Genomic DNA, 15,217 nt, shown 5'->3' with positions numbered 1-15,217 from the left:
TCCTTTTTACTCTGCATTATGCCTACATTTTTTGCAGAAACCTTTGCAAAGTCAGTAAGGTTTTGATAAAAGTAAAAAACAACTTCATGTCTAAGTCTTAAAAAGGTGGTGAAAGAAAATTGTTATTTATTCATCACAGTATTCCTAAAGTGTTCCTTTAAATGATTTCTTTTAATATTTCTTGCGACAAGTGGCAGGTGTTGTTATCCTAAAAACAACATTTTCCAGTCCAACAACAGAAGTGAATGAAAAAAGATGAATGGATACCATGCCGTGACGTTTCAGTCACAGTCATGCAATCTGTTTGGTTTTTGTGATGAGCATTCATTTAGTGGATCAACCAGCCAAAGTGCAGCATCCTGTAGTGACACAGAGACAGCAGGCAATGTTACACAATGCCACAGGTAAGAAATTTAAATAGAATTTTATTTAAGTTCAGACGACAACAACTTTTACTCAAACTGCCATGCATATTGTTTTGGTCAAAATATCCTACCTGTCTGGAATTTGTTCCAACATATTTCAAAAGAACTGCAAAGGTTTTGTTGGCAGAATCATTAAAAAATTTGAATTAGATTAGATTTGCACTCAAAGCAAAAGTGAAACCAGTCCACAATGGGCGTGTTAGCTTCAGAGATGTAAGCAGCCTTGTTTGGCGGGCTTGACCAGGTAGATTAACAGTTTGGTTGTCTTGAATTTCAGCTCTGCAAGCTGACTCTGAATTGAAATATAATGTGTTCAGATTTGTAGTTCCTTAGAAATCTTGAGGCAAATTTCACTGTAAAAATGTATAGATCACTAGATTTGACTCAATGTTGTATCATGAACATGCACTCATGGTCTCTAAAAGTAGGTTCAGGGAGGGGGCCATTGAAATTGTAGACCACAGTTCTACTTTGATAAACTTATTCTGTGTTACATAACTATCTTTGTCACATTGTGGCAGCACCTTCAATTATGCTCCCTCTTTTCTCCAGCCAAAGCTTCCGACTCCCTCGCCACGTCCGACTCCCCTGCCAAGGAAGCAAATCTCCCTTCCAATCAGTCTTGATGATCCAGGAAAAAGTGTTCCCCTGTCTCCCACGAAATCTGGAGAGGTTTGGGTTCAGTCGCCTACACTCTCAGAAGTTTAAGCAGTGGCTATATATAAACATATATGGTTGCATTCTATTCATTTTTAATTATTTGGTGAATTTTTTCTCTATTATAAACTCAGGACATCTGCTCGAGTCCACCACCAGTGGCACCAAAGAAGTGGACTGTTAGAAAGAGTTCAACAGGAAATGAAGTTTTTGTGGAAAAAATAAAGGTACCGCTGGTCTATATCTAATGTTTTTTTTCTGTCCACATCTACTCACACAATGAATGCTTTTAATGTGTCACAGAAATGTAGTTTATCTGAAAGCAGTTGAATTGCAGCAGTACAAAGGTCAGACATGTGCATTCAAAGAATCTGAAACTGGTGTCTCTGATCAAACTCTCTGTCATGTAAGATAACACATAAAGTATGTGCACAGTTCAAACAGGATTACCATGTTCGAGGTTGATCTAATAAACATGGATTGTTTCTCTTTTTCTAAGATGCTGGATCAGTGTTTTAAGGATAAAGATGAACCCCCTCCACTGCCTTCTAAACCCCATCGGCTGCAGCTTGATGATGAAAATGAAGACCTGGTAATTACTTAAAATAAACACAGCATTAAATTGATATCAAGTGATTGTTTTGTCATGTTGTAGTCACTTTAAATCATCTCTCTTTAATTAGGATGCTGAGAGTCTGTCAAACTCCTACAAAGAGTCAACATGTGAGTAAAAAATCCAGCTTGAAAAGATTTCAATTGGATGTTGTTTTTTGTGGTATCCTGTTGTTGCTGAACTGTAGTGTCATTTGCTTCTAGCCTGGAAAACTCTGTCCAGTGAGCTCCAACTTAGAGGAGTGCCAGAAAAAGTGTAAGTTTTTCATCCATGCTTTTACATGTGGGAACAATAGCTATAGTTAAAATGACTGTTTGTTGGCACCAAGTTTGTCTTTGGATTATTTTTTACCTGAAATATGTGTTTGGATTCCTCAATGCACATTCACTTCAATGCAGCTCAATTCAATTCAGTGACATGCAGACACATCACACAAATGTAAAGTTTTTCCTCTCTTCAGACATCATTGTACTTCAGTCTTTAACAGAGGGTGGACAGACTGACAGTACTGTCATGAACCTACTCGTGCACTCCTTTGACTACAGCACTTCTTTTATACCATACAGCTGATTGGCTGATTGCATGTGTTTAAGTTCAGGCCTAACTTTACTTCCCAGCCATTCACATAGCCTTTTTTCATAAAGAATGTCTTTAAGAAAAAAGGCTATGCTCGCAACTCTCATACCTCTAATCTAGTTACATATGAATGCATTATTGTTAAGCATTAGTTTCACTTTCTAAAAGTAAGTTAAACAAGCTAAACAGGAATAAGTTCCATAAACATGGACAAAGAACATTTTATTTGCCTTAGTAACCAAACATTAGATGTTCAGAGTTTTTTTTTTTTTTTTTAAGTATTTATTTTTTCTAAATGAGATTCATCAGAATGATGTGGCTAAAGACATCTGAGGTTAGTTGTCGATTTGAGCTGTTTGGAGGAGTCTTTCCTGTAATTTCATTACATGCCTCCTGCTTCAAATGATTAACGACACGCAGATTCACACTGATTTTTTTTACACAACAGACATTGTCAAATAGTGTCCTGAGTGTTGCTTTCCATCTGGTCCAAATACTTCTGTAGAGAAAAAAACCTAAACAAAAGCAGACTTTTAATACAAAACAAATCTTAATAGTATGAAACACGTAAAACTAAGTGACCTGCTTAAGAAAAGATATACTCACAGCAGGCAGTCATGACACACGTGTTTCACCAAATAATCTACCATGAACAAAAGAAGCAGCTCGTGAAGCAAATGAAGACTTAGATTGTACATTAAAGTGCAGTGTGTGGTATGACATCTGTGATAAATGCAGTGCTTTTCCTAATTTAGAAAAAGTCAGAGAATCACCAAAGTTATTACAGTCTGTTATCTGCGGATCATGAATAAGTGTGTTTAAAATGCAAATGGTTTTGTCGATATTAAAGGTGAATTAATAAAGTTTTTATAACACATTCTAGGGTCATAGAAGTTAAAGCTGAACATCTTTATAAAGCTTTCAATTCTTACATCTCGACGACATCTGGGTGTCAAGGCGGGCTGCAAGAAAAAATTGACGAGCTTGGCTCCATCGCTGACAACTTGGATAAGGTAAGAAGGTGTGGATATATTTATGGATATATGTACATCTGTGTCCATGGGTTTCCTTTTAAATCATTTTCTTTTTCAGGTTTCAAAGGGGACAAAAATCGCTGGCATCACAGGAGGCGCTACAACTGTAGCAGGAGGTGTGGCAGCAGCTGCTGGGGTGATCCTGTCCCCGTTCACGCTGGGAGCCTCGCTGGCACTAACTGCTGTCGGGGTCGGCGTGGCTGCAGCTGGCGGTGTTACTGGTGCATCAGCAGCCATCGCAAATAAGGTGATGGTCTTTAAGGCACAGGCTTCATTAAATTCTGCTGTTAAAGCCACATGCAGCTTTTCTTTATCACTTTCACACTCCAGTGATCTTGGCCAAGAACACTTCTCCCCACTGTCTAAGTGTTTGCTGTCATAGGGGACTGTTGGAGTTCCAGGACTTCAATCTAAAATGCTGAATGTCTTCTTTTACAATATAAAGTCTCTCGAGATCAAAAGCCCTGTTTTTATGTTATCACAATTTTAAAAAATGGTACTAACTGGAAACTACCACTAGTTATCTAAATTTCTGGTATTGAACTGATTGTGAAGCATGTTTTTCCAGGTGAAATGCAACCAGGACCAGAAGAAAATTGAGAAGATCTTTACTGACTATGAGTCCCTCAGCAAGGGCATTCAGGAGAAATTGTTTTATGTTAATGAGGGCATAGAGCAGCTGAGGCAGCATGGTGTCATCATGCTTGAGAGGACCAAGGTGAAGTCAGAGAGGGCCTCCAAGGTGCTGGAGTTCTGTGGTCAAGGAGGTGCATGTGCCACAGCCTTGGAGGCAAACTCTAAGGCATCTGGGATGATAGAAGGCTTCGCCCTCGGCATGGATATGTACTTCACCAAAGGAAAAGATGGAACCAAGGTGAAGAAGGGCTTTGAGTCAAAGTTGGCAAAGAAACTCCGCTCCTTGATAGTGGATCTCCAGAAAGGACTGGATGAGTTCATCAAAATCAAAGAACTGTTTGAAAAGTATTGTTAGGAGGGTATTTTTCTCCACTTGAATATCTTTTGCTTTGGGGTTGTCTTTTAATGTTAATTTTCAGCTTTTACTAAAGTTTATTGATCGATATATATATTACCTCTTTGGCAACAGGTTTGAAAACAGAACAAAGCTTTTGGTGCAACTTTAGGAATTGTAACTTCAAGCAGTTTCTTTTAAATGGCATGTGGTTATTAATGCTGTATAAAACTGAGATTGTGTTAACCTCCCTTACTTTAGCTGGTTTTTCCGGTCAAGATGAGTTAACAGCTTAAGCTAGGTGTTAAACTGAATCCAATGACATTTTTAAAAAAGACTACTAAATAAAGACTGACGCCATCCACCAGGGGGCAGTGTAGTCCTTCTTTTAAAATGTTTCAGCTGATGCTGAGTACACATTTTTAAAATACATAAACTTTTGACCTTCCTAGCTTGACTTTATATGTGGTATAGTTTTACGTATAACATTTAAAAACAATTGACACAAAAATGTGAGTGGTTGTTAACTGAAAGCTCAAAATGAAACATTTTAAATGTTCTCCATAAACCTACTCAGGTACCAGACCTGAAATGTAGTCAAACTATATCTCAGTGAGATTAAAACGACAACAAAAAACATAGCAAAAGACACTGGTTTTGGAGAAGCACAAACCAGATCCAGGTGTACTTTCAGAGTCACTGTCCTGCAGCTTGAATCTTTCAGTACTGTCTGCAGAACAAGTTTGATGTTTCCACCCCTATTTCAACTATGGATGGAGGTTGTTTTATCTATGTTTGCTTTATTGTCATTACTTGCTTATTACACTATGACTGGCTCTAACAAGTGTATCTACAAACAATACTGAAGATTTCATTCAGATGCCAATTTTGGGTTTTAGTGGGCTGCTCTAATATTTGGCTTCAACACCATCTTTATCTTCGGTTTGAAAAAAGGAACAGTGCATTTGAGTGACAATCAGCCTTTTATTTACCTCGCTGACTACTTTGACAGTCATCTAAAATAATATCTTCTCTTTACAAAACCATCCCAACCACATTAAACCTTCATGTAGGGTGAAAAAAAATAATTATGATGAAATGTATGAAGTGAGACTCCTCGCTCTGCAGTCTGCACAGTCTTGTTCAGTCCAAATAATAGTTACCAGGCTTGTTTGACCAGAGAAAGACTGCTCAAAATGACAAGGGTGTGACCCTACATGTGTTAGACATAAGCAGTGAATCATGTCCGTCTGTATGTAAATAAAATATAAAATGGGACACGTTGTGATCTAAATTAACTGTCGGCCAGTTAAAACAATAGACATCTTCGCTCCAGTACAGTGAATATTATTGCAAGAATGCGATTTGGATGGGGTTTTTTTTACAAACAGTAAAACAGCTAAAGACCCATAAAATACTCAATACTCAATGTTTACATCCTGGATTTGACCTATATTTTACGTCACAGCAGCCTGTGGATCTACTTTGTCCGTTGCAAAAGAAATGATTCATCCAACCAGTTATAAACATGAGTCAGGCGGAGGGATCGCACTCACAAAAAAGGCTCGTTTGTTTAAGTTAACCAGCATAGTCGAGTGGCCACGCTTTTGTTGACGTTATAAATACTGTTGTGAAGACCTCCCACTCGCGCTGCTGGTTTCACAGTGAACAAACGCCCTCGCGCTGGGTGCGGAGTGATATACGCAGCAGTACTTCGGTCTTATATAATCCCCACGCGACGACGCTACCTGCTCTTCGTTCCTACAGCTCCTAAAGTAAACACACTTTGCGCATAGTAGCTCTAGCGGGCCAAAATGGCAGTGTAGAGGCGTGCGGCAGCTAACCTTGCAGCGGCAACAAACCGGCAGTGCAACGGCTAAGTGCACTGGCTTTTTCTGGCAAAATGGCGTAAGTAACTTTTTTTATGTTTGCAGTCTTCTAAAGAGAAAAAAAATATAGCCACTTCCTGTAGTAACCAACCTGTCAACTAGAATGTGTTACTGGCTATTAAACTTGTTGATCAAGGCTATTTGTTTTTGTAAAAAAAAACAACTTTTTAAGTGTGTTTTAATTCCTAGTTCCTTGTTTGGAGCTAAGGTGTCAAATTACAGTATACCAGCTGAAGTAGACCGAGCCGGCGCCTTACTTTGTGTTGTGAAGCATGCTAACGAGCCGTCGTTTGGGCACTAGAAACATTTCAGACGTCTCATTTGAAGTTGTAATTTTTTCCATGGCTGCGACACTGTTGTCAGTGTGATACTATAAACATTTTTAGTGTTTTGTATACGTTTCACATTGGCAACGTGGCGTCCAAAATGGCGCGCGCTGTGGGTTTTTAGCTCGTTCCCCGCCTCACGCAGATGGCTCTGTTGTGAAAATGGCGGTTTGCCCTCCCACATCTCCGCCATGACTCATAGGCGTGGGTGGAGTTACCAGCCAATGCATGACCAAATTAGGCAAAGTTATCCCCCCGGTGGAGGGCGGAGTTTCCCATCAATACAGCTTTGACGCGTAAGGGGAACGGATTAGCCAAAATTAGATACAACCCCCCCCCCTCCCCCATAATGGGGATGTCAACTCCTTTAATGACCCTAGTACACGCCACCAAAGAAGCCTACATTGTCTGCACAATGCTTGTTTCAGGAAGTACACCTGCTCTGGGGAAACTTTGCATTTACAAATAAACTTGGCCCTGCCAAACATTGAATTTTCATAAAGTTTGAATATATCGTTTCACAACTTCCTGCAATAAAATGTGTCACTTCATTTTAGTTTCCATGTGAATCAACACTTACATTTGCTTATATTCCTTATTTTTCTCCCATTAACATGATTTCTGTTTTCTCCCCTCCAACCAGGTCTCTCCCGGCAACCACCTTCAGCTTTGCTGCCGTCGACAGCATACCTGGACTTCTCGACTCACCTTTGTTCTTGTACCCCTTTTCACGGCTACCACTGACCAGCAGCAGCCATGACCCTCTCCCAGCTAGCCCTGGAGGACGTGGAGGCCCTGTACTTAGGTGTGTGTTGTGATGACACACATTGCCAGAGCACTAGTACAAACACTGCTGAATGTGCTGCTTTGTTTGCATAACATTTGGTAATGATAATACCATTCCCAACAATTCTAAAGCCAATGAAATACAGTTCCATATGGTCAGCATGGAATTATCTGTAGATGGGTTAGATGTTTTAGTGAGTTATTGGATGAATGACAGATTGTATGATTTGGATGCCCAAAATTGGAAATTGACGGGCTGATCTTTTGTTCTCAGGGCCCTCCTTTCTGATGGCTGACCCCATGGGGCCCCTTCTGGACCAAGATGAAGAAGAAGCTCTTTCTCCCTCCTCCCTAGAGGGGAAGGCGCCAGCTTCGCCCTCCCTTTCTTTGTCCACTTATCCATCCTCCTCGTCCCCTTATCAGACTATGTCTTTCTCCCCACTGTCTTTGTCCTCCCCATCTCCCTCTCCCCCTCCCACCCATTGTTCCTCGTTCCTGGGAACCAAGGCCGGAGCGGACTCGCTGTCCCTCTCTTGGCTGGGTGCCGGCGACCTGCTCGACGCCCATGTTGGAGCAGATGATGGCAAAGGTGAGAGTGCCTTAAAATACATGTTTAATGAGCAGGGGGCAAGTCCTAAATTTTAACAATTATTTTTCAAAAGAAAATAATTTGACTACTTGTTGAGCTGATTAGAAACCAAATAAAAGAAATGATGGGAGATTACTAATTGGAGTATGTTTAGGACCAAACTACATCTTCCACTCTCATTAGACTGTGAAGTTGGGAGTATTTCTTGTGCTGTGAGTATTTCAGAGGAGAGGCCCGCTGTCAGTTAAGTATTCGAGGTTTGCTTGCAGGCTGAGACCTGACGTTAAGACTGTGGGTGAGAAACCTGGATGTTTGTAGGGCAACAAATATTTATTGGTTTGTGAGTGGCGGGTGTGGCTCAGAGTTGTGCTGTAATGACCGGCTCAAACTGGTTTTGTTAGACGTCATTGTGAAATGACACATTTAGCCTTTTGTTCTTCCTGGCATCAGTTGAAGGTGTAAAATTCCTTGTTTTATGGATTTAGTCTCACTTGAGTATTTGTGAGACGAGGGAGACATCAAATTTACGCCTGAGGTCATGTGTTGAATACGGTTGGGTTATAAAGTCTCAAAACATCATCACAACATTTCAAGAAAATTTGATGTATAAAAAATAAACACTGTACGTTTTGTTGATGCTTGCAGCCAGCAGCTCTCATAATATTTTGGGATATTGTATCTTGGGTCAATATTTTAAACGGCAGCTTTCACCGTGTAACCACATCAGTAATTCACATCTGCCCATTGTTTTTTCTGTCATATGTAGTAACGTGACTATAACCCACATAGTGTTGATATTGTCATACGGCTTTTTTATAGGTTGTAAAAATTGATCCAGTACACTTCACAACCCTGGTATTTAACAAATAAGTAGCTTTATGGAGTATTGCATGGAAATGATTCACTGTAAGAATAATGATCCAAATTTCTGAACTGTTTATTGCGAGTATTAATGAATAATATTTGTCAGCAGATGATGCTTTTGCCGGCATGGACTGGATGTCAGAGAAAATCGACCTGAGTGAATTTGACTTGGAGTCTTTCATTGGATCCTGCTCCTCTGATGAGTCTCCCAGCTCCCCTGAAGATCTCCTGGCTTCCCTGGACTCCTCCATGGATTTGGATCTAGATCCCTTTAACACAAACATCCCCGTCCCACACAGCAGCCTTGAGCTGAGTTTGCCTCTGCCCGACATTCCCAGTCCCCCTCTGGAGCTCCCTCTCCCTGTGGCAGCTGAGGCCAAGAAGATGGATGTTGCTCCTGCTCATGAGGTTAAATCTGAACCTCCCTCTCCATCTCCCCCATCTCCAGTCTACACATTGGAGCTGGGAAGCGAAGTAGATGTCCTAGATGCTGACAAGCAGACCACATCCCTCACAATCATCCCAGACCCCAGTGGAAGCGTTCAGTCGACCCCCATTGTTCTCTCCATCCCCACCTCTGGTCACTTTGTGGTGGTTCTCTCAAACAAAGAAGAGCCCTCCCTCGTATCTCTCCCCGATCAAGCTGTTAAAACCTCTCCACCAAGCGAATGCGACAGTGACTCTGGCATTGAGTCAGTCATTGGTTCTCCGGTGCGCCTTCCTTCTCCTCTTCCTACCCCACCCCCTGCAGCTGGTTCCTCTAGGACCAAACCCTACTCCAAATCTGAAGCTTCCACCTCTCCCAAGACCTCCAAGGTCAAATCAGTGTCTGGTGCTCCCAGAGGGGTGGAGAAGAAGCTCAAGAAAATGGAACAGAACAAGACAGCAGCCACACGTTATCGGCAGAAGAAAAGGGTTGAGCAGGAGGAGCTGCACAAAGAGTGCGAAGAGCTGGAGAAGAAGAACCACGAGCTGGCGGAAAAAGCAGAGTCCATCAGCCGAGAGATCCAGTACCTCAAGGACCTGATGGAAGAGGTTCGAAAGCACCGCCGTGTAAAGACCAACTCAGTGGCTTAAAAAGAAAGTAGTGAGAGAGTGGTGTTCCTGCTTCAGTGATCACATGCTTAAAGGGAATCCAAACTAGTAATTGAAGAAAATTGTAAAAGAGCTGCGCGTGAAACCTGCCACTTGGTGGAATAGAATGAATAGCCAGATAAAAAGTCAAACTCGTATAGAAGTTATAGTAGTGTAGATTAGGGGGCTGGGAGTTTGTGAGGTGAAGCATCTGTACATGCTTGTCTCTCAGTCCCCTGTCTTATTCCTGGTACAAAAAACAGGGTGTAAGTTTGTCTTTGTAGACTAGGCATGCAAAGCACGAGTCACCGTAGCTCCTGGTATTGTTGTAGACCTGTAACTCATTGACAGAGATCCCCTTGCTCCAGCACCACTTCATCACCAGACGTCGAATGGGCTTAAATACATTTAGTCAGTAAAATTAAACACCACTTCTACCCCGTTCCTACTACCTTCTAACCCCATGCAACCCTATTTTGACCTTCTTCTTAACATCTTGACTTCCAGTAAGGGGCCTCAGCCTACTTATGAATCCGTGATATTACACTCGACTCACTTTTATGTATATAGTTTCTCCTCATTTGCTTGCAGATTGTGGGTATTTTTCCCTTTTTTTTTGTTTTTTATTTTTTTTATTATTATTTAATGCTGGATAAAATCTTAGCACATCTTTGGTAGCTCTGTCTCCTAGCACTGGTGTTTGGCTTGTAAAAAATGCTTTGCTGGTCTTTTTTTCTATTAAATATCTATCAGTACTCCAGTGATAATCTGTGTCTTTTTTAAATTTATTTATTTTTGAGTACATTTGATAGTTAAGTCTGTCAGGCTTTTCTGGAAAATTGATACGACAGACTGTAAAACACACATTGGGTAGAAAAAAATGAGATTTTTAAGATGAACCAGTTTCAGTGACAAAAATAAAATCTTAACACAGATCCTTTGTATTTATGTTTATAAAAATGCTGAGTCATTTGCAGAAGGCAATGAGACGATGAAAAATTAGTCGTGTAAGGATCGATTACTAAGCCAGAGACTAGGACTTGAACTTATAACTCAAGGTTATGAAAGTGACTGTTGTTATTAATAAACATGGTGCCTTGTATTGGTAAAAGTTGTGCACAAATGTATATTTAGAAATTTTCCTTTCTGGGTACATTTGTACCATACCTGGTTTGTATTGCCTTGTCACAGACCAGATCTGCTAATGACTCAAACCTTTGGAATGAAAGCAAATCTCTTTCCACAGAGCTGCGTTACAGTAGTATTTACATATTCTGTGTTAGTCAGAGTTCCTCTTAATGTTATTGTGTTAAAGAAGTCTGGCTGGTTTACTACTCAGTAGAAATATGTGAAGAAGAGTGAGGGCAACACATTTTATCAGTTGAAGGCCACGATGCATCGTGTTCAACATAAACCCCATGTTTGAGCAGAGGTAAAAATTGCTTTATACAAAGAGTGAGTGTGTGCAACCTTCCCTTGACTTAACCTGCTAAATAAGTTTAATCACAAAAACTGAAACTCGTGTCACCATCTGGAGCTGCAAAAGCAGCTTTTCTATCTGGAAATGAGACAAGAACAGAGAAAGAAACAGATGGGCCAAGGTTGTATGGGAAAGTCCTTGTAAGTGTGAAACTAGACAACACGCCCCAGGCATGGTGTCAGAGTGACTCGGGGGGGGGGGTTTGCACAGTTTGTTCCAAAAGAGTGTGTGTGTGTTAGGGGCCACATTTGGAAACTTTTTAATTTGATCATACCTTGTGTGTTAAGCATGAATTAGTATTTGAACTTACAGTTAAGTCGGTGTAAAGTGTGTGTGGTTTAAAGCCAACTCAGTGTGCTGACTTGTGTTGACCAGCTGTGTAAATTTAGTCTTGTCAGTAAAACCCCTCAGGCGCACACACAGACGCACACATGCACACTCCTCCTTAACAGATTCCTCAGTAGCAAGGCCTTGCCCTCCTGCGAAGATAGCGATAAGAAGAGTGGCTACGCTGGAAGGAAAGACAAGAAAAGAGATGAGGAAAAAGATCTGCTTTGGGATTATGTGGACCCTGCAGTCCTTGTTAAGGATTTGCTCTCTGATGTGTTTAATTGTTACAGTTAGGCTTTTACCTGAAAACTTTCAAAGGGCCTTTATGTCGCTGTTGTAGGCTGTTATAGAGTCATTCTTAAAACATCTATCAGTGCTTCCCACTGAGTCGCTCAGAATCAGCGCTTTTCTGTCTACAGTAACCTTTGCATATTTAATGAAGTTAGGCAAACCTGTACCATCAGAGTATGAATACTTTTCTAGTTACATTTTATTTTTATTTATGAGACAAATAATAAACTGAATTCACATTTTTATGCCCAAATTTGAGCCCACACACTGGCATTGGTAAATAAGTGTCACTTATCAAAACATAACAATAATGTGTTTTCCCTGTTCGTTGTGTCTCTTTGCTTAATGGTAAATTTCAAAATGAACGGTGGACAACAATAATTAAAATTTAGCATTAAAATATCATTTCAGTTAAAGAGCTTCTGCATGCAGGTGGATTAACTAGTACAGAAACAAAGCAGTGTATTTAAAACTTAAAAACTAGAACCAAATCAATTTGACAACTCAAATCTAAGCATCACAACCCACAACCAAATTGTTGTTTTTATCACTTGTGGAGGTCACATGCACCTCACCTCTCTGCTAACACACATGAAGAATGAGGCATCACCACATTCCTACCATGCACATGCTGAAAAGCAACTTTGATTTAGTATGCGATATGACCCATCTAGTGAGCATTTACACACAAAATTCAATTCAATTCAATTTTATTTATATAGCGCCAAATCACAACAAAAGTCGCCTCAAGGCGCTTCATAGATACAGAGAAAAACCCAACAATCATATGACCCCCTATGAGCAAGCACTTTGGCGACAGTGGGAAGGAAAAACTCCCTTTTAACAGGAAGAAACCTCCAGCAGAACCAGGCTCAGGGAGGGGCGGCCATCTGCTGCGACCAGCTGGGGTGAGAGAAGGAAGACAGGATAAAGACATGCTGTGGAAGAGAGACGGGGATTAATAACAGATATGATTCAATGCAGAGAGGTCTATTAATACATAGTGAGTGAGAAAGGTGACTGGAAAGGAAAAACTCAATGCATCATAGGAATCCCCCGGCAGCCTACGTCTATTGCAGCATAACAAAGGGAGGATTCAGGGTCACCTAATCCAGCCCTAACTATATGCTTTAGCAAAAAGGAAAGTTTTAAGCCTAATCTTGAAAGTAGAGATAGTGTCTGTCTCCCGAATCCAAACTGGAAGCTGGTTCCACAGAAGTGAAGCCTGAAAACTGAAGGCTCTGCCTCCCATTCTACTTTTAAATACTCTAGGAACAACAAGTAGGCCTGCAGAGCGAGAGCGAAGTGCTCTAATAGGGTGATATGGTACTACAAGGTCATTAAGATAAGATGGGGCCTGATTATTTAAGACCTTGTATGTGAGGAGCAGGATTTTGAATTCAATTCTGGATTTAACAGGAAGCCAATGAAGGGAAACCAAAACAGGAGAAATATGCTCTCTCTTTCTAGTCCCTGTCAGTACTCTTGCTGCAGCATTTTGGATTAACTGAAGGCTTTTCAGGGAGTTTTTAGGACATCCTGATAATAATGAATTACAGTAGTCCAGCCTGGAAGTAATAAATGCATGAACTAGTTTTTCAGCATCACTGAGTGACAGGATATTTCTAACTTTAGAGATGTTGCGCAAAGCAGTCTTACATATTTGTTTAATATATGCGTTGAAGGACATATCCTGGTCAAAAATGACTCCAAGTTTCCTTACAGCGTTACTGGAGGCCAAGGTAATGCCATCCAGAGTAGGAATCTGGTTAGATACCATATTTCTAAGATTTTCAGAGCCAAGTACAATAACCTCAGTTTTATCTGAATTAAGAAGCAGAAAGTCAGCGGCCATCCAGGTCTTTATGTCTTTAAGACATTCCTGCAGTTTAACTAATTGGTGTGTGTTATCTTGCTTCATGGACAGATAGAGCTGGGTGTCATCTGCATAGCAGTGAAAATGTACTATGTCTTCTAATGATGCTGCCTAAGGGAAGCATGTATAATGTAAACAGAATTGGTCCTAGCACTGAACCCTGTGGAACTCCATAATTAACCTCAGTGTGTGAAGAGGACTCTCCATTTACATGCACAAATTGGACTCTATTAGATAGATATGATACAAACCACTGCAGTGCAGTACCTGTAACACCTGTTCTAATCGCTCTAATAGGATATTATGGTCAACAGTATCGAACGCAGCACTGAGGTCTAGCAGGACAAGCACAGAGATGAGTCCACTGTCAGAGGCCATAAGAAGATCATTTGTAACCTTCACTAAAGCTGTTTCTGTGCTGTGATGAGCTCTGAAACCTGACTGAAACTCTTCAAATAAACCATTCCTCTGCAGATGATCTGTTAGCTGTTTGACAACTACTCTTTCAAGGATTTTTGATATGAAAGGAAGGTTGGAGATTGGCCTATAATTAGCTAAGACTGCTGGGTCTAGAGATGACTTTTTGAGTAAAGGTTTAACTACAGCCAGCTTGAAGGCCTGTGGTACATAGCCGATTATTAGAGATGAGTTGATCATATTTAAGATCGAAGAATTAATTAATGGCAGGACTTCTTTGAGCAGTTTTGTAGGAATGGGGTCTAAAAGACACGTTGATGGTTTGGAGGAAGTAATTATTGAAGTTAACTCAGAAAGATCAACTGGAGAAAAAGAGTCTAACTTAACATCAATGGTACTAAAAGTAGCTGTAGATAATATTACATCTGTGGGATGATTATTGGTCATTTTTTCTCTAATGATAAAAATTTTATTTGTGAAGAAGTTCATGAAGTCATTACTAGTTAACGTTAAAGGGATGGTTGGCTCAAAAGAGCTCTGACTTTTTGTCAGCCTGGCTACAGTGCTGAAGAGAAACCTGGGGTTGTTCTTAATGTCTTCAATCAGTGATGAATAGTAAGATGTTCTGGCTTTGCGGAGGGCTTTCTTATAAAGCAGCAAACTATTTCTCCAGACTAAATGATGATCCTCTAAATTTGTGACACGCCATTTCCTCTCCAGCTTACGAGTCATCTGCTTTAGGCTACGTGTTTGAGAATTATACCACTGAGTCAGGTACTTCTGATTAGAGACCTTGGTTTTCACAGGAGCTACAGTATCCAGAGTCGTACGTAGTGAGGAGGTGAAATTATTAACAAGATAATCAACCTCTGTTGGGGTAGCGTTCAGATAGCTGCTCTGCTCTGTGTTGGTACAGGGCATTGAAGATGATAACAGTGGGTGGATTATATTCTTAAACTTAGTTACAGCGCTTTCAGAAAGACATCTACTTTGATAAATAAATAAATAAATACATTTTTA

General features: G+C 40.5%; 2 protein-coding genes across 3 annotated transcripts; both read left to right on the top strand.

The window, feature by feature from the left end:
• The first annotated feature begins 340 nt into the window (after positions 1-340).
• Positions 341-4,521, top strand: LOC146386002 (apolipoprotein L6-like). Its single transcript, XM_084930033.1, has 9 exons — positions 341-404; positions 978-1,097; positions 1,217-1,309; positions 1,582-1,674; positions 1,766-1,805; positions 1,899-1,950; positions 3,155-3,284; positions 3,364-3,552; positions 3,874-4,521. Exons 1-9 carry the CDS (start codon positions 396-398, stop codon positions 4,294-4,296), a joined length of 1,149 nt encoding a protein of 382 aa, XP_084786159.1. The 5' UTR covers positions 341-395; the 3' UTR covers positions 4,297-4,521.
• A 1,495-nt stretch (positions 4,522-6,016) lies between these two features.
• On the top strand, positions 6,017-10,558 carry atf4a (activating transcription factor 4a). Of its 2 annotated transcripts, none has more exons than XM_084932013.1 (4): positions 6,017-6,183; positions 7,134-7,295; positions 7,551-7,865; positions 8,839-10,558. In XM_084932013.1, exons 2-4 carry the CDS (start codon positions 7,247-7,249, stop codon positions 9,804-9,806), a joined length of 1,332 nt encoding a protein of 443 aa, XP_084788139.1. In that variant the 5' UTR covers positions 6,017-6,183; positions 7,134-7,246; the 3' UTR covers positions 9,807-10,558. The 2 variants fall into 2 exon arrangements, with proteins under 2 accessions (XP_084788139.1, XP_084788138.1); XM_084932012.1 differs by having other exon boundaries at positions 8,836-10,558.
• Positions 10,559-15,217: the final 4,659 nt, after the last annotated feature.

The sequence above is a fragment of the Perissodus microlepis genome, chromosome 6 (assembly GCF_051167445.1).
Source record: "Perissodus microlepis isolate ML-2025 ecotype Zambia chromosome 6, ASM5116744v1, whole genome shotgun sequence".
Classification (NCBI taxonomy): Eukaryota; Metazoa; Chordata; class Actinopteri; order Cichliformes; family Cichlidae; genus Perissodus; species Perissodus microlepis.
Note: the sequence above shows the minus strand (reverse complement) of the source record. Positions and strands in the feature narration are given on the sequence as shown.

Bases quoted from the DNA above. Each gene is read 5' to 3' on its own strand.
- atf4a (XM_084932012.1), top strand. From the start codon at position 7,247: ATGACCCTCTCCCAGCTAGCCCTGGAGGACGTGGAGGCCCTGTACTTA. The intron at 7,296-7,550 runs GTGTGTGTTGTG...TTTTGTTCTCAG, and splicing joins CGTGGAGGCCCTGTACTTAG to GGCCCTCCTTTCTGATGGCT. The intron at 7,866-8,835 runs GTGAGAGTGCCT...AATATTTGTCAG, and splicing joins TGGAGCAGATGATGGCAAAG to CAGATGATGCTTTTGCCGGC.
- LOC146386002 (XM_084930033.1), top strand. The intron at 1,951-3,154 runs GTAAGTTTTTCA...AACACATTCTAG, and splicing joins AGAGGAGTGCCAGAAAAAGT to GGTCATAGAAGTTAAAGCTG. The intron at 3,553-3,873 runs GTGATGGTCTTT...ATGTTTTTCCAG, and splicing joins CAGCAGCCATCGCAAATAAG to GTGAAATGCAACCAGGACCA.